Source organism: Scyliorhinus torazame, chromosome 3, assembly GCF_047496885.1.
Source record: "Scyliorhinus torazame isolate Kashiwa2021f chromosome 3, sScyTor2.1, whole genome shotgun sequence".
NCBI classification, from domain to species: Eukaryota; Metazoa; Chordata; class Chondrichthyes; order Carcharhiniformes; family Scyliorhinidae; genus Scyliorhinus; species Scyliorhinus torazame.
In genome coordinates, this window is record NC_092709.1 from 227,471,718 (window position 1) to 227,487,290 (window position 15,573).

At 43.4% G+C, this 15,573-nt stretch overlaps 1 protein-coding gene across 1 annotated transcript in view; it reads left to right on the forward strand.

Moving 5' to 3' along the window:
* The first annotated feature begins 2,382 nt into the window (after positions 1 to 2,382).
* dimt1l (DIM1 dimethyladenosine transferase 1-like (S. cerevisiae)) overlaps positions 2,383 to 15,573 on the forward strand; it is a 38,625-nt gene continuing 25,434 nt past the window's right edge. Inside the window, exons 1-3 of the mRNA XM_072496965.1 lie at positions 2,383 to 2,767; positions 7,657 to 7,730; positions 14,566 to 14,652. Coding sequence (XP_072353066.1) covers positions 2,704 to 2,767; positions 7,657 to 7,730; positions 14,566 to 14,652 — 225 coding nt within the window. The 5' untranslated portion in view covers positions 2,383 to 2,703. The remainder of the gene's footprint in view (positions 2,768 to 7,656; positions 7,731 to 14,565; positions 14,653 to 15,573) is intronic.

Consider the following 15,573-nt stretch of genomic DNA (forward strand, 5'->3'; position numbering starts at 1 on the left):
TAGTTGTGAATTACAAATGTTAAAATATAATAGTATTGTAAAAGAATAATGAATCATTTTGTAACATTTGAATTCATCACTACTCTAGTGAACAATGTAAGTTATTTTTAACACCATCTTCTAAGAATAAGTTAAATCATAATCTGAAGACATGTAATTGGATTGTACTACAATGGCCTCTTTATTTAGCATAGCAACAATAACTTTTAATACAAGGAACGGTCCCAAGGCATTTCATAAATAGACATATGGAAAACTGTTGCTTATCCAGGAAGGGAGAAATTGGGGGCTGGGAAAAGTGATTACAAACAAAGAAATTGAATTATGGTTCTTAGGGCTGGAGAGACAGAACAGTTAGGGAGGGATTTGCAAATAGTAATTTAAAGGCAACATGAAAGTTTGGCCATCAACAGTTGGCCAAACGGAGGAGAGAGAATAGACGGGTTAGACTTAGAGGAACAAGATATTGGGGATAGGTATAGGACTGGACATTATAAAATGCAGTTGGGCTTGGATACAGTGTAAGGTATATTTAAGATAGTTTCTATTTTTGGGTACTAGTGTAGCTATGTTATGATTGGGGAGATAGGCATGGTTTTAGACAATTTAGAGTTTATAAAGGTAACAGGATAGAAAGCTTAGATCAGTTGAACAGGGTGTCAAAATTACAAATACTCTGATTCGCCTTAAGAGGGTGCTAAGGAAGCTGGAAGAAATCAAAACAAAGGAGCAATATTTATTTTTTAATTTTTCCAATTCAGCGTGACCAATCCACCTATCCTGCACATCTTTTTTGGGTTGTAGAGATGAGACCCACAGACATGGGGAGAATGTGCAAACTCCATGCGGTCAGTGACCTAGGGCCGGGATCGAACCTGATTATTCGGCCCCGTGAACAGCAGTGCTAACCACTGTGCCGCCCCATAAAACCAGGTAACTATAGGCCGATTAGCCTAACATCAATTGTTGGAAAAAAGCTGGAATCAATTATTAAGGAATTAAAGCAGCACATTTGGAAAATCATGAACTTTCTATTCTCCTTTCAGTTCTGACGAAGAGTCTATGGACTCGAAACATTAACTCTGGCCATGATTCAGATTTTTTTTAAGCAATCAAATTCATGAAGCCAAAACCCATTGTCCCAATAGATAATCAAGGGAAGAGATAACAGAGGCACTATTACACATATTTATTAATTCATTAGAAAATTGACAAAGTACTGGTAGATATCTAACGTGGTATATATGTTTAAGAAAGAAGATAGAACATGTCCACAGACTATAGACCTTAACATCAGTGGTAGAAAATAATGGAATCCCTACTTAGGCAGCACGGCAACACAGGACCGTGGTTAGCACTGTTGCTTCACAGCGCCAGGGTCCCAGGTTCGATTCCCGGTTTGGGTCACTGTCCCTGTGTCTGCGTGGGTTTCCTCCGGGTGCTTCGGTTTCCTCCCACAAATCCCGAAAGACGTGCTGTTACGTAATTTGGGCATTCTGAATTCTCCCTCTGTGTACCCGAACAGGTGCCAGAATGTGGCGAATAGGGGCTTTTCACAGTAACTTCATTGCAGTGTTAACGTAGGTCGACTTGTGACAATACAGATTATTATTAAGATGTACAGATTGGGTGAATTGGCCATGCTAAAATTGTCCCTTAATGTCCAAAAGGTTAGATGGGTTACGGGGGCAGAACAGGGGCAAGGGCCTATGTAGGGTGCTCTTTCGGCGGTTGATGAAGACTTGATGGTCCAAATGGCCTCCTTCTGCACTGTAGGGATTTTATGACTTCTATGCTGGCAGACCTGTTGGAGTTTTTCCAGCATCCTCTGTTCTTGTTGCAGATTCCAACATCCACAGTATTTTGCTTCTTCTTTGGAATGGATAATGGCCACCTCCATCAGTTTTCACAAGTTAAGCTTGGTGAGACTAAGCAGTGTCTAATGTCACCAGGATGTGGAAATGTTGGCATTGGACTGGGGTGGGCACAGTAAGAAGTCTTACAACACCAGGTTAAAATCCAACAGGTTTGTTTGGAATCACTAGCTTTCGGAGCACAGCTCCTTCATCAGGTAAATCACCAGAATTACAATAATCCAAATGGTCGTGGATATTTTGGCCAATGTCAGGCTGCTGTGTGCCCAGGAAAATATTAAGTTTACATTGAATTCAGGTCAAATAGTGCAGGAAGGGAAGGATACTGGGAAAAGGTGAGCACTTGCAGTAGAAGCAAGCAACTTTGACCAACTCTGAGCACAACATGTAGAAATCAATTTTGAAACTGCTTGAGTCAGTGTCCCTGTCCCACCTGCAGGTGGCGGTAAACAGAGCAGTCTCGGCGAAGGTGTTTCCTCTTGTCTCTACCTCTTTATTCGCTGCTCGTCATTCAGAGCGACCGCATATGCTCTGGCACCAAAGTTTGAGACTTAACTGTAATTTAACAACTTCTGCCGATTATACTTTTTCCACACTAATCATGGTCGATGACGAGCAATTGTCGAATCTCTGCTTCCGGAGCTGGCAGTAACAGTTGAGACGCTTCAACCTCGAGCTGGAGGACTACCAGCCCCAGACGCCATTGCGTGCGTGGCACAGGCGCACTGGCTGGCGGGGCTCGGTTTGGGGCGGCACGTGCCGGGAGCGGCCGTTGGGTTTTTAAAGTTAAAATTTCGTGGACGTTCCATCTGAGCGGCTCGCGTTGAAAATGCCCAAAGTCAAAAGCGAGAAGAGATATGGAAGGCGCCAACAGGCCCAGGGGCAAAATCAAGGTGAGGCCCGGTTAGGGCGGACCACGCTGCCGCATTAATAGCAACCTAAAGTGTGGCCGAGTGGGGAGGTGTTTACATCGCAGGATGCTCGCCCCACAGAAGGAGGCCATTTGGCCTATTATGTCCGTGACGGCTCGCTGCTAGAACGAGGCCGTGCATTCCTGATCCTGACCACTTGCTGTATGTTTTCCTTGTGTGTGTTTTTTTGTGTGCCAATTACATCAAATCTGCGCCCTCTGGTTCTGGATCCTTTCACGAGTGGGAATAGTTTCTCCCTATCTACTCTGTCTAGCCTCGTAATTTTGAATACCTCTATCCAATCCCTTAGCTTCCTTGTGCACGAAGAACAGTATCAAATTCTCCAGTCTATCTTCATAACTGAAGTTTTTCATCCCTGGAACCATTCTGGTGAATCTTTCCTACACTACAATGTTTTCACATCTGCAGTACTCGCTGAGCCAGTGTTTTCTAAAGATTCATCACAACTTTTGTTTATACTCTCCTGCTATTTATAAAGCCCTGTATCCTGTTTGCCATAACCACTTTTCCCTGCCACTTTCAATGACTTCTGCACATCTACTCCCAGGTTTTGCGGCTCCTGGAACCCCTCTGGAATTGTACGCTTTATTTTATATTCTTCCATCAAAGAGAAATCACTTCAAGTTTCTTACCATTAACTTTCACCTGCATGCCCACGGGCTGGATTTTTGCAGACCAGGGCTTTCTCCAGGGACCTTTTAAAATTGTGGAGATGACCCCCCCCCCCAACCCCATTTCCGACATCTCATTTTTACCAGCGGGAGCGATTTTGCAACTCTCGCTCACCATCTTGCTATCAATTATCCAGCCCTATATCTTGAAGTCTATCACCATTCTTTTCATGATGTGGAGATGCCGGCGTTGGACTGGAGTCCATTCTTTTCACAGTACTTCCAAGTTTTGAGTCATCTTTAAATTTTAAAGTGTGCTCTCAACAATCACGTCTATTTTGTTTACTTGTAGCAAGAAAAGTAGCTGTCTTCGTACTGATCTTGAGAAATGCAGTTGTATACCTTCCTCCAGTCTGCAAAATATAATATCATCTTTATTGTCACAACATCGTGGGCCGAAGGGCCTGTTCTGTGCTGTATTTTTCTATGTTCTAAGTAGACTTACATTAACACTGCAAAGAAGTTACTGTGAAAAGCCCCTAGTTGCCACATTCCGGTGCCTGTTTGGGTACACCGAGAATTCAGAATGTCCAAATTACCTAACAGCATGTCTTTCGGGAATAGCCATTCATCACTACTGTTTCTTGTCACTTCGCCAACTTTGTACCCATGCTGTCACTATCCCTTTTGTTCCATGTGCTTCCATTTTGCTGACAAGCCTATTTGGTACTTCATCAAACATCTTTTGGAAATCTGCATACACCACAGCAACCATATATGCCCTCACCTCTTAGATTCTCAAAAAGCTTAAGCAAGTTAGTTGAACACAATTTGCCTGTAACAAATTAAAACAGAAAATACTGGAAAAACTCAGCAGGTCAAAACTGGGAATTTAACATTGAAGGATGTTTGACCTTTCGGAAGGACCGGAGGGTAGGTAAAGGTGGTGGGGTAGCACTCTTTAAGAGATTAAATGAGGACAGTTGTGAGAGATGATCTAGACTTGGATGATGATTGCAGAGTCTATTTGGATGGAGACAGAGCAAAGGAAAGAAGACATTGGTAGGTGTAGTGTGCAATGGCAAGCGATGGCCAGGAGGGCAAAGGAAGCGCTACAAGGGCACTCTGAAAGCCTCCCTAAATAAATGTGACATCCCCATCGAAACACCTTAGAATGCACAAACTGGGGAAAAAAGCATCTGCAAGGGCGACAAACACCGCGAGGGTCATATGATGGAGCAAGTTTAAACAGCGGAAGGAGAGCACTGAATCACAAGCATCCCACCCACCCACCTCATGAAACACTACTGGCCAAACCTGTGGTAGAGTCTGCAGATCCAAGATTGGACTGTTCAACCACCTCAAATTCCCACTGCCCCGGAGGTGGAAGCAAGTCATCCTCAATGCTGAGGGACTGCCCAAAAAGTAGGTGTAGTGTCTAAACTCCAAAGCCCTGGTAATGAATGCTGAGGCAGGTTTAATAAATGATCTGAAGAGTAAAAGATCTCTTCGGAAGTAATGATCATAAACTGAATATTAAATTCGATCATGTTAAGAGTGAGAAATTTGGGTCAGAAACAACTGTTTACCTTTAAATGAAAGGAATTACAAGGAAATGAGGATAGAGTTAGCAAAAGGTTCCTTAGACAGCACCTTCGAAACCCATGACCATTACCATCGAAAAGGACAAGAACAGAAGATACTTGGGAACCTCACCACCTAGAGATTCCCCTCCAAGTCACTCACCACCCTGACTTGGAAATATATCGCCGTTCCTTCACTGTCGCTGGGGCACTTCTCTCGAGCTCCCTCCTTAACAGCATAGTGGGTGTACCTGCACCTCCAAGGTTTGCAGCGGTTCAAGAAGGCAACTCACCACCACCTTCTGAAGGGCAACTAGGGATGGACAGTAAATGCTGGCCTAGCCAGCGATGTCCACATCCCATAAAAATGAATCTGTAAGAAAAAAAGTGGACTGGTCAGATAGATGAGCAAGAAAGACAGTAAAAAATCAGTGGCAGACATTTAAGGAGGTATTTGTGACGCAGCAAAAATATATTAATAAGGAGGCAAGATTTTAAGAGGGATAAACCAACCATGGATAACCAAGAAAGTTAAGATGAGTATTAAGTTGAAAGAAAAAGCATATGAGGAGGCAAAAGTCAGTGACAGCCCCAAACAGCTTCTTTAAATATATAAAAAGGAAGAGAGAGGTCAAAGTGAACACAAGGTCCCTTTGAACATGAATCTGGGGGGGATAGTTCTGGGGAACAAGGAAATGGCAGAGGAGTTGAACAGATATTTTGCATTAGTCTTTATGATGGAAGATACTTCAAATATCCTATTAATACTAAAGCATAAAGCGGAGGAAATAAATACCATCACCCGAGAAGTAGTATTAGACAAACTAATCGGGTGAAAGGTAGATAAGTCCCCCAGTCCTGAAAGTTTACACTCGAGGATCCTAAAAGAAGTAGCTACAGAAATAGTGGATGCATGTTTGTAATTTTCCAAAAACCCTTGGATTCTGGAGAAGTACTGGAGGATTGGAAACCTGCCAATGTGACATCCCTACTCAAAAAGGGATGTCTCTAAAAGAGGTAAAAAGATAATTTAAAAAAAAAACATTTTCAATTAAGGGACAATTTAGAATGGCCAATCCACCTACCTTGCACATCTTTGGGTTGTGGGGTGACACCCATGCAGACACGGGGAGAATGTGCAAACTCCACACGGACAGTGATCCAGGGCTGGGATTGAACACAGTCCGCGGTGAGCAGCAGTGCTAACCACTGTGCCACTGTGCTGCTCCAAATAACGGATAACCATAGGCTGATTAGCCGAACATCTATTGTTGGAATTAATTATTAAGGAAGTAATAGCGGCATATTTGGAAAATCCTAATTTAATCAATTAGAATTAGCATAGCTTCGTGAAAGGAAAATCGTGTCTGACTAATTTATTAGAGGTTTTTGAGGCAGTCTCAACCAGAGTCGATAGAGGGGAACCGGTAGATGTGTTGTATTTTGACTTCCAGAAGGAATTCAACATGGTATCTCTCAAAAGGTTAAGTAAGAGCCCATGATGTTGGAAATAGTATATTGGCATGGAAAGAGAATTGGCTAATGTGCAGGAAACGGCATGTGGGGATAAGGGGCTCTTTATCAGGTTTGCGACTTGTGACCAGTGGGGTTCCACAGGGATGTGGAGAGGATGTTTCCACTAGTAGGAAAGACTAGATCCAGAGGGCAGAATCTCAGACTAAAGGGACAATCCTTTAAAACAAATGTGGAGGAATTTCTTAAGCCAGGGGTGGTGAATCTGTGGAACCCTTTGCCACTGAAGGCTGTGGCGGTCAAATCACTGAGTGTCTTTAAGACATAGATAGGTTCTTGATTAATAAAGGAATCAGGGTTTTTTTTAAAAGATCTACTTGGCATAGAACACAGAACATACAGTGCAGAAGGAGGCCATTCGGCCCATCGAGTCTGCACCAACCCACCTAATTCTGCTCCGATGTCTTATGGTCTTATAAGGACTTCAGTGCAGGGATAGATTGGTGAAACTGGGATTGTTCTTCGAGAATATTGAGAGGAAATTTGATTGGTAGAGGTGTTCAAAATCAGGAGGAATTTAGACAAAATAAATAAGGGGAAACTGTACCTCTTGACGGAGGGATCAAGAAGCGGAGGAGACAGATGTAAGGTGAATGGTAAAAGAAGAAATAACGTGCCAAAGCATTAATTTATGCCTTGAGTGGTTAGGATCAGGAGAATGTGATGGGAGCAGATTGAACTGTGGCTTTCAAAGGGGAATTGGATACCACCTGAAGATAAATTTGCAGGGTTTGAGGAAAACACTGGAGAGTGGGATTGGTTGAATTGCTCTTGCAAAGAACCAGTGCCAAAGGGCCGCCTCCAGTGCTGTGAACATTCTATAAATCTCTATCCGGCAATGAACCAATAACATCATCTGGTTTCCTTTGTAAATTATGTTTCGGCGGGACACTGAAGTCACATTGCATCTCTGAAGCTGTAGCAAATTTGATATTGACTCAGCCTCTCCCAACTAAGATCCGAATGTGTACGAAGAATCAAATTGAAATTATGTTACAATAGATAATGGAATGCTAATGTGTAGCTTTATCCTCCACCCCCATGTGCTATAAATGTGAAATTAGAATATTTTAACTTTGTTGTGTTGTAAGTTCAGTTTTGATCCTGTTTTACTTTGGTTTAGGTATGGTGTTCAATACTGGAATTGGCCAGCATATTCTGAAGAATCCTTTAATTGTGAATAGTATCATCGACAAGGTACAGTAAGGTGTAGTACAATATGTTGCTCAATCAGCCTAATTATGTATCGTTTGGCTATCATTTCTATCATTTTGACACCCCAAGGTCCATTAGATGGTTCTTATTGCATTAAAAATGGTTGGTGAGGGTGGTTAGAAATTGGGTTTATTGAAATTTTGAATGTGGTTATCCAATTCATCTGTCACCTGTCACCAGTATTCTTTAATGTCTTGTCTTCATAATTGTAAATATACCTCTGCGTATTATCCATGCAAAGTACTGCTGGTTTTGTTTTTCCTTCCAATCGGAAGTCCATGTTAGAACATGGAACAATCTTTCATTTTGAACATGCATTCCTGGGCCAGTTATATCACTGATCAGATACAGTAAATGTTCCCTGAACCTCAGAAGAACACCTTTAATGCAACAGTGATTTTTTTTGCTTCCCATGCCAGATATCCATTTGGCATCAGTGATTGAGAGGAAGGATTTTTATAGACCATTCTGTCTTACCCTAAGCAAGCACAAGTGTTCAGACGATCCAAACTAATTCGATAGCTAGCAAGAGGAAGTGCTTCTCATCTCATTCATATAGGATAAATTTGAGTCCTAAATGGCAGTGTTTTTTAAAATAAATTTAGAGTACCCAATTATTTTTTTTCCCCAATAAAGGGGCAATTTAGCGTGGTCAATCCACTTAACCTGCACATCTTTGGGTTGTTGGGGTGAAACCCACACAGACACGAGGAGAATGTGCAAACCCCACACAGGCAGTGACCCAGAGCCGGGATTTGAACCCGGGTCCTCAGTGCCGTAGTCCCAGTGCTAACCACTGTGCCACATGCCGCCCCCTAAATTGCAGTGTTTTAATACACTGTACCATGGAGTTCTCTATTTTCCCCCCTCCTCCACCACAAAAATGTAAAACAAAGCCACTGCGTTGTGGCTAAGTAACTAACAGTCCATAAGACATAGGAGAGAATTAGGCCACTCGGCCCATCGAGTCTGCTGTGCCATTCAATCATGGCTGATATTTTTCCCATCCCCATTCTCCTGCCTTCTCCCCAAAACCCCTGATTCCCTTATTAATCAAGAACTTATCTATCTCTGTCTTAAAGACATTCAGTGATTTGGCCTCCACAGCTTTCTGCGGCAAAGAGTTCCATAGATTCACCACCCTCTGGCTGAAGAAATTCCTCCTCATCTCTGTTTTAAAGGATCGTCCCTTTAATCTGAGATTGTGTACTCTGGTTCTAGTTTTTCTTACATGTGGAAACATCCTCTCCACATCCACTTTATCTAGGCCTCGAAGTGTCCTGCAAGTTTCAATAACAACCCCCCTCACCCTTCTAAACTCCAATGAGTATAGACCTCGAGCCCTCAACCATTTCTCATACAACAAACTCTTCATTCCAGGGATCATTCTTGTGAACCTCCTCTGCACCCTTTCCAAAGCACATCCTTCCTTAGATACGGGGACCAGAACTGCTCACAATACTCCAAATGGGGTCTGACCAAAGCCTTATACAGCCTCAGAAGTACATAGAACTGTACAGCACAGTACAGGCCCTTCGGCCCACGATGTTGTGCCGAACTAGTCTGAAACTAAGATCAAATCAATCTACTCCCAATCATTCTAGTGCACTCCATATGCCTATCCAATAATCGCTTGAAAGTTACTAAAGTGTCCGACTCCACTACCATAGCTGGGAGTGCGTTCCACGCCCCAACCACTCTCTGAGTAAAGAACCTACACCTGACATCCCTCCTATACCTTCCACCATGAACCTTATAGTCATGCCCCCTTGTAACAGCTACATCCACTCGAGGAAAAAGTTGCAGAACGTCCACTCTGTTTATCTCTCTCATCGTTTTATACACCTCAATTAAGTCACCTCTTATCCTCCTTCACTCCAATGAGAAAAGCCCTAGCTCCCTCAACCTTTCCTCATAAGACCCACCCACCAATCCAGGCAGCATCCTCGTAAATCTCCTTTGCACCCTTTCCAATGCTTCCACATCCTTCCCATAATGAGGTGCCCAGAACTGCACACACTACTCCAAATGTGGTCTAACCAAGGTCTTGTACAGTTGCAGCATAACCTCACGGCTCTTAAACTCAATCCCCCTGTTAATCAATGGTAACACACTATAGGCTTTCTTCATGGCTCTATCCACTTGGGTGGCAACTTTCAGAGATCTATGGACATGAACTCCGAGATCTCTCTGCTCCTCCACATAGAACATAGAACGATACAGCGCAGGACAGGCCCTTCGGCCCACGATGTTGCACCGACATGGGAAGTCAAAAAACAAAAGCCATCTAACCTACACTATGCCATTATCATCCATATGCTTATCCAATAAACTTTTAAATGCCCTCAATGTTGGCGAGTTCATTACTGTTGCAGGTAGGGCATTCCACGGCCTCACCACTCTGCGTAAAGAACCTACCTCTGACCTCTGTCCTATATCTATTACCCCTCAGTTTAAGGCTATGTCCCCTCGTGCTAGCCATTTCCATCCGCGGGAGAAGGCTCTCACTGTCCACCCTATCTAACCCTCTGATCATTTTGTATGCCTCTATTAAGTCTCCTCTTAACCTTCTTCTCTCTAACAAAAACAACCTCAAGTCTATCAGCCTTTCCTCAAAAGATTTTCCCTCCATACCAGGCAACATCCTGGTAAATCTCCTCTGCACCCGTTCCAAAGCTTCCACGTCCTTCCTATAATGAGGTGACCAGAACTGTACGCAATACTCCAAATGCGGCCGTACCAGAGTTTTGTACAGCTGCAACATGACCTCATGACTCCGGAACTCAATCCCTCTACCAATAAAGGCATTCTTCAGAATATATTCTTCAGAATACAAAATACATTCTTCAGAACCCTGCCATTAACCATGTAATCCGCATTCAAATTTGTCCTACCAAAATGAATCACCTCACACTTATCAGGGTTAAACTCCATCTGCCACTTTTCAGCCCAGCTCTGCATCCTATCAATGTCTCTTTGCAGCCTACAACAGCCCTCCACATTATCCACTACTCCACCAATCTTGGTGTCATCAGCAAATTTACTAACCCAACCTTCAACTCCATCATCCAAGTCATTGATAAAAATCACAAATAGCAGAGGACCCAGCACTGATCCCTGTGGTACGCCACTGGTGACTGGGCTCCAGGATGAAAATTTACCATCTACCACCACCCTATGTCTTCTATGTGATAGCCAGTTACTGATCCAATCGGCCAAATTTCCCTCTATGCCATGCCTCCTTACTTTCTGCATGAGCCGACCATGGGGCACCTTATCAAACGCCTTACTAAAATCCATGTATATGACATCAACTGCTCTACCTTCATATATGTACTTAGTTACCTCCTCAAAGAATACAATCAAACTTGTGAGGCAAGACTTACCCCTCACAAATCCGTGCTGACTATCCTGGATTAAGCTGTATCTTTCCAAATGATCATAAATCCTATCCCTCCGGACCCTTTCCAATAATTTACCGATGACATAAGTAAGACTAATCGGCCTATAATTCCCAGAGTTATACCCATTCCCTTGAACAAGGGGACAACATTCGCTTCTCTCCAGTCTTCTGGCATTATCCGTGTAGACAGTGAGGACATAAAGATCAAAGCCAAAGGCTCTGCAATCTCATCCCTCGCCTCCCAAAGAATCCTAGGATATATCCCATCAGGCCCAGGGGATTTATCTATCCTCAGGCTTCTCAAAATTTCTAACACATCTTCCTTCCGAATATTTGCCTCCTCCAGCCTACCAGCCTGTATCACACTATCCTCCTCAACAACATGGCCCCTCTCCTTTGTGAACACTGAAGAAAAGTATTCATTTAGGGCCTCCTATATCTTCAGACTCCATGCACACATTCCCACTACTGTCCTTGACCGGCCCTAATTTCACCTTGGTCATTCTTTTATTCCTCACTTAAGTGTAAAAAGCCTTGGGGTTTTCCTTGATCCTACCCGCCAAGGACTTCTCATGGCCCCTCCTACCTCTCCTAAGTCCTTTCTTGAGCTCCTTCCTAGCTATCTTGTATCCCTCAAGTGCCCTAACTGAACCTTGTTTTCTCATCCCTACATAAGCCCCCTTCCTCTTGACAAGACGTTCAACCTCTTTTGTAAACCATGGTTCCCTCACTCGACCATTTCCTCCCTGCCTGACAGGGACATGCATATCAAGGACATGCAGTATTTGCTCCTTGAACAAACTCCACATCTCAATTGTGCCTATCCCTGACACTTCCTGTTTCCATCTTATGCTCCCCAATTCTTGCCTAATCACATCGTAATTACCCGTCCTCCAGTTATAAACCTTGCCCTTGCCATATGTTCCTATCCCTCTCCATTACTGTAGTGAAAGTCACCGAATTGTGGTCACTATCTCCAAAGTGCTCTCCCACAACCAAATCTAACACTTGGCCCGGTTCATTACCCAGTACGAAATCCAATGTGGCCCCGCCTCTTGTCGGTCTATCCACATATTGTGGGAGGAAACCCTCCTGCACACACTCGATAAAAACAGCCCCATCCAAACTATTCGAATTATAGTGGTTCCAATCAATATTTGGAAAGTTAAAGTCACCCACGACAACTACCCTGTGACTACCGCACCTGTCCAAAATCTGCATTGCAATCTTTTCCTCCACATCTCTGTTACTGTTTGGGGGGCGAGAAAACTCCGAACAAAGTGACCGCTCCTTTCCTATTTCTAACTTCAGCCCACACTACCTCGGTTGACAGATCCTCCTCAAATTGCCTTTCTGCAGCCATTATACTCTCCTTGATTAACAATGCTACTCCTCCACCTCTTTTACCACCTTCCCTAACCTTACTGAAACATCTAAACTCCGGAACCTCCAACAACCATTCCTGCGCCTGTTCCCTCCACGTCTCCGTAATGGCCACAACATCGTAGTCCCAGGTACCAATCCATGCTTTAAGCTCACCAACCTTATTCCTGATGCTCCTCGCTTGAAGTAGACAAACTTCAAACCACCTTCATGCCTGCAGGTCCACTCTTGTGACCTTGGTACCTTCCTCAGTACTGCACTACCCTCAACTTCGTGACCTCCAGCAATGCTATCTCCTGGACTACCAATCCATTTCCCATCCCCCTGCCAAATTAGTTTAAACTACCCTGAAGAGCTATAGCAAATTTCCCTCCCAGGATATTGGTGGCCCTCTGGTTCAGGTGTAACCGATCTTGTTTGTACAGGTCCCACCTTCCCCAGAATGTGCTCCAATTATCCAAGTAGCTGAAACCCTCCCTCCTACACCATCCCTGTAGCCACGTATTAAACTGCACTCTCCCTGTTCCTCACCTCGCTAGCATGTGGCACTGGCTGCAAACCAGAGTTGACAACACGGTCTGTCCTGGCTCTCAGCTTCCACCCTAGCTCCCTTAATTCCTGTTTTACATCCCCGTCCCTTTTCCTACCTATGTCGTTGGTACCGATGTGTACCACGACTTGTGGCTGCTCCCCCTCCCCCTTAAGGATCCTGAAAACACGATCAGAAACGTCACGGACCTTGGCACCCGGGAGGCAACACACCAACTGTGAGCCTCTATCCCTGCTCTTGTATTCTAGCCCTCTCGACATGAATGCTAACATTGCATTTGCCTTCCTAACTGTTGACTGAACCTGCTCGTTAACCTTAAGAGAATCTTGAACAAGGACTCCCAAGTCCTTCGGACTACCGCCACAAGGACTACCGGCGACACAGTAGCATATTGTATAGCACTGGTGCTTCACAGCTCCAGGGTCCCAGGTTCGATTCCCGGCTTGGGTTACTGTTTGTGTGGAGTCTGCACGTTCTCCCTGAGTCTGCGTGGGTTTCCTCCGGGTGCTCTGGTTTCCTCCCACAAGTCCCGAAAGACGCGCTGTTCGGTAATTTGGACATTCTGAATTCTCCTTCTGTGTACCCGAACAAAAGCCGGAATGTGGCGAATAGGGGCTTTTCACAGTAACATCATTGCAGTGTTAATGTAAACATGCTTGTGACAATAAAGATGATGATTATTAAGTCCTTTTGTGCTTCTGATTTCCTAAGCATTTCCCCATTGGGAAAATAGTCTATCCCTCCATTCCTCCTTCCAAAGTGCATAACCTCACACTTTTACACATTGTGTTCCATCTACCACTTCTTTGCCCACTCTCCTAGCCTGTCCAAGTCCTTCTGCAGCCCCCCTGCTTCCTCAGTACTACCTGTCCCTCTACATATCTTTGTATCATCTGCAAACTTAGCAACAGTGCCTTCAGTTCCTTCTTCCAGATCATTAATGTATATTGTGAAAAGCTGTGGTCCCAGCACAGATCTGTGAATCACAACACTAGTCACCGACTCCCATCCTGAAAAAGATCCATTTATCCCCACTCATAAGCAGTCATAATTAGCCTGTAATTGGTCTCACAACCTATTAACGCCACTTCCTTTAAGGAATATCTGTACAGGTGCCTAAAAAGTGCAGGTTTGGTTAGCAGCTAAATCGTGGAAAGATATTAGAAAGATTGGACAGAGATAGTCCGTGGCGAATCAATGCTTACTATATATTTAATAATGTGGAAGTGACATTATTTCTGACTCTGAATAGTTTTTGTGATAATTTCCTTTTTAAAGTTATCAATTAAAATATCTATATGGCCAATCCTGGGTAACAAATTCTCCAGGGTGTGCATACAATTTCTGATACTTTATTTACAATTGAATTCCTAAAACACACAGTCAGATCACATAAAGTATCTATCAGTTGTATATTCATATATTGCAATATGGAATGAATACATATTTCAATGAGTAATTATTACATTTTTCCCATCAAGGCTGCTATTAGACCAACAGATGTCATTTTGGAAGTTGGACCTGGTACTGGTAACATGACTGTTAAACTTTTGGAAAAGGCTAAAAAGGTAATTGCCAGTTTAAAGTAAAAACAAATATTCTGGCACACAACACGTCGTCACGTTTTTGCAGATTTCTGTTTCGCTTCAATTGCATTCTTCCCACACAATTTTTGAGGACATTGATAATTTATTGCAGCCTCCTATTTTTTAAAATAAATTTAGTGTACCCAATTATTTTTTTCCAATTAAGGGGCAATTTAGTGTGGCCAATCCACCTATCCTGTACATCTTTGGGTTGTGGGGGTGAAATCCACGCTGACACGAGGAGAATGTGGAAACTAAACACGGACAGTGACCCAGGGCCGGAATTCGAACCCGTGTCCTCTGTGCCGTAGGCAGCAATGCTAACCACTGTGCCACCATGCTGCCCTGCAGCCTCATATTTTTGATTTTAAAGATGCTTGTGTTTGTTATAGCTACTTCTCTGAACTCCCTTGAAGCATTTCATACTTTTCAGTTTTCTATTTGTCATGACTAGATTGCTGTAGTTTTCCATATCATGACATCCTTCAGTTCCCCCCCCCGCCGCGCGCGGCTCTATTCACATTTCACTTGTACACAAATCTTTGTGATGAACTCCAATTTCCATTCACTTTTCTGATTGCTTTTTTCATGTGTGCACTAGTTTTTAGTGATATTTGTGCCTGGACACTTGCAATTCCTTTGCTTTTCCACAGCTCCAAGTCTCTTATGAACATATATTTAACTCCTGTATGCATGTGTGTGCGTGTATTTATATAAAAATGTGGTGATCATCAGATGCCCTAGTACAGATTCCTGGAGAAATCACTTGTCAATAGTGCTACTGAAAGAATAAACTGTACCCCTACTCTCTCTATCCTCCTCCCCAAGCAATTGCAGATCTATGTCATGATTAAATCATTAAAGTTATAAGTAAAAGTAAGAAGTAGAAAATCCTGAAAGTCA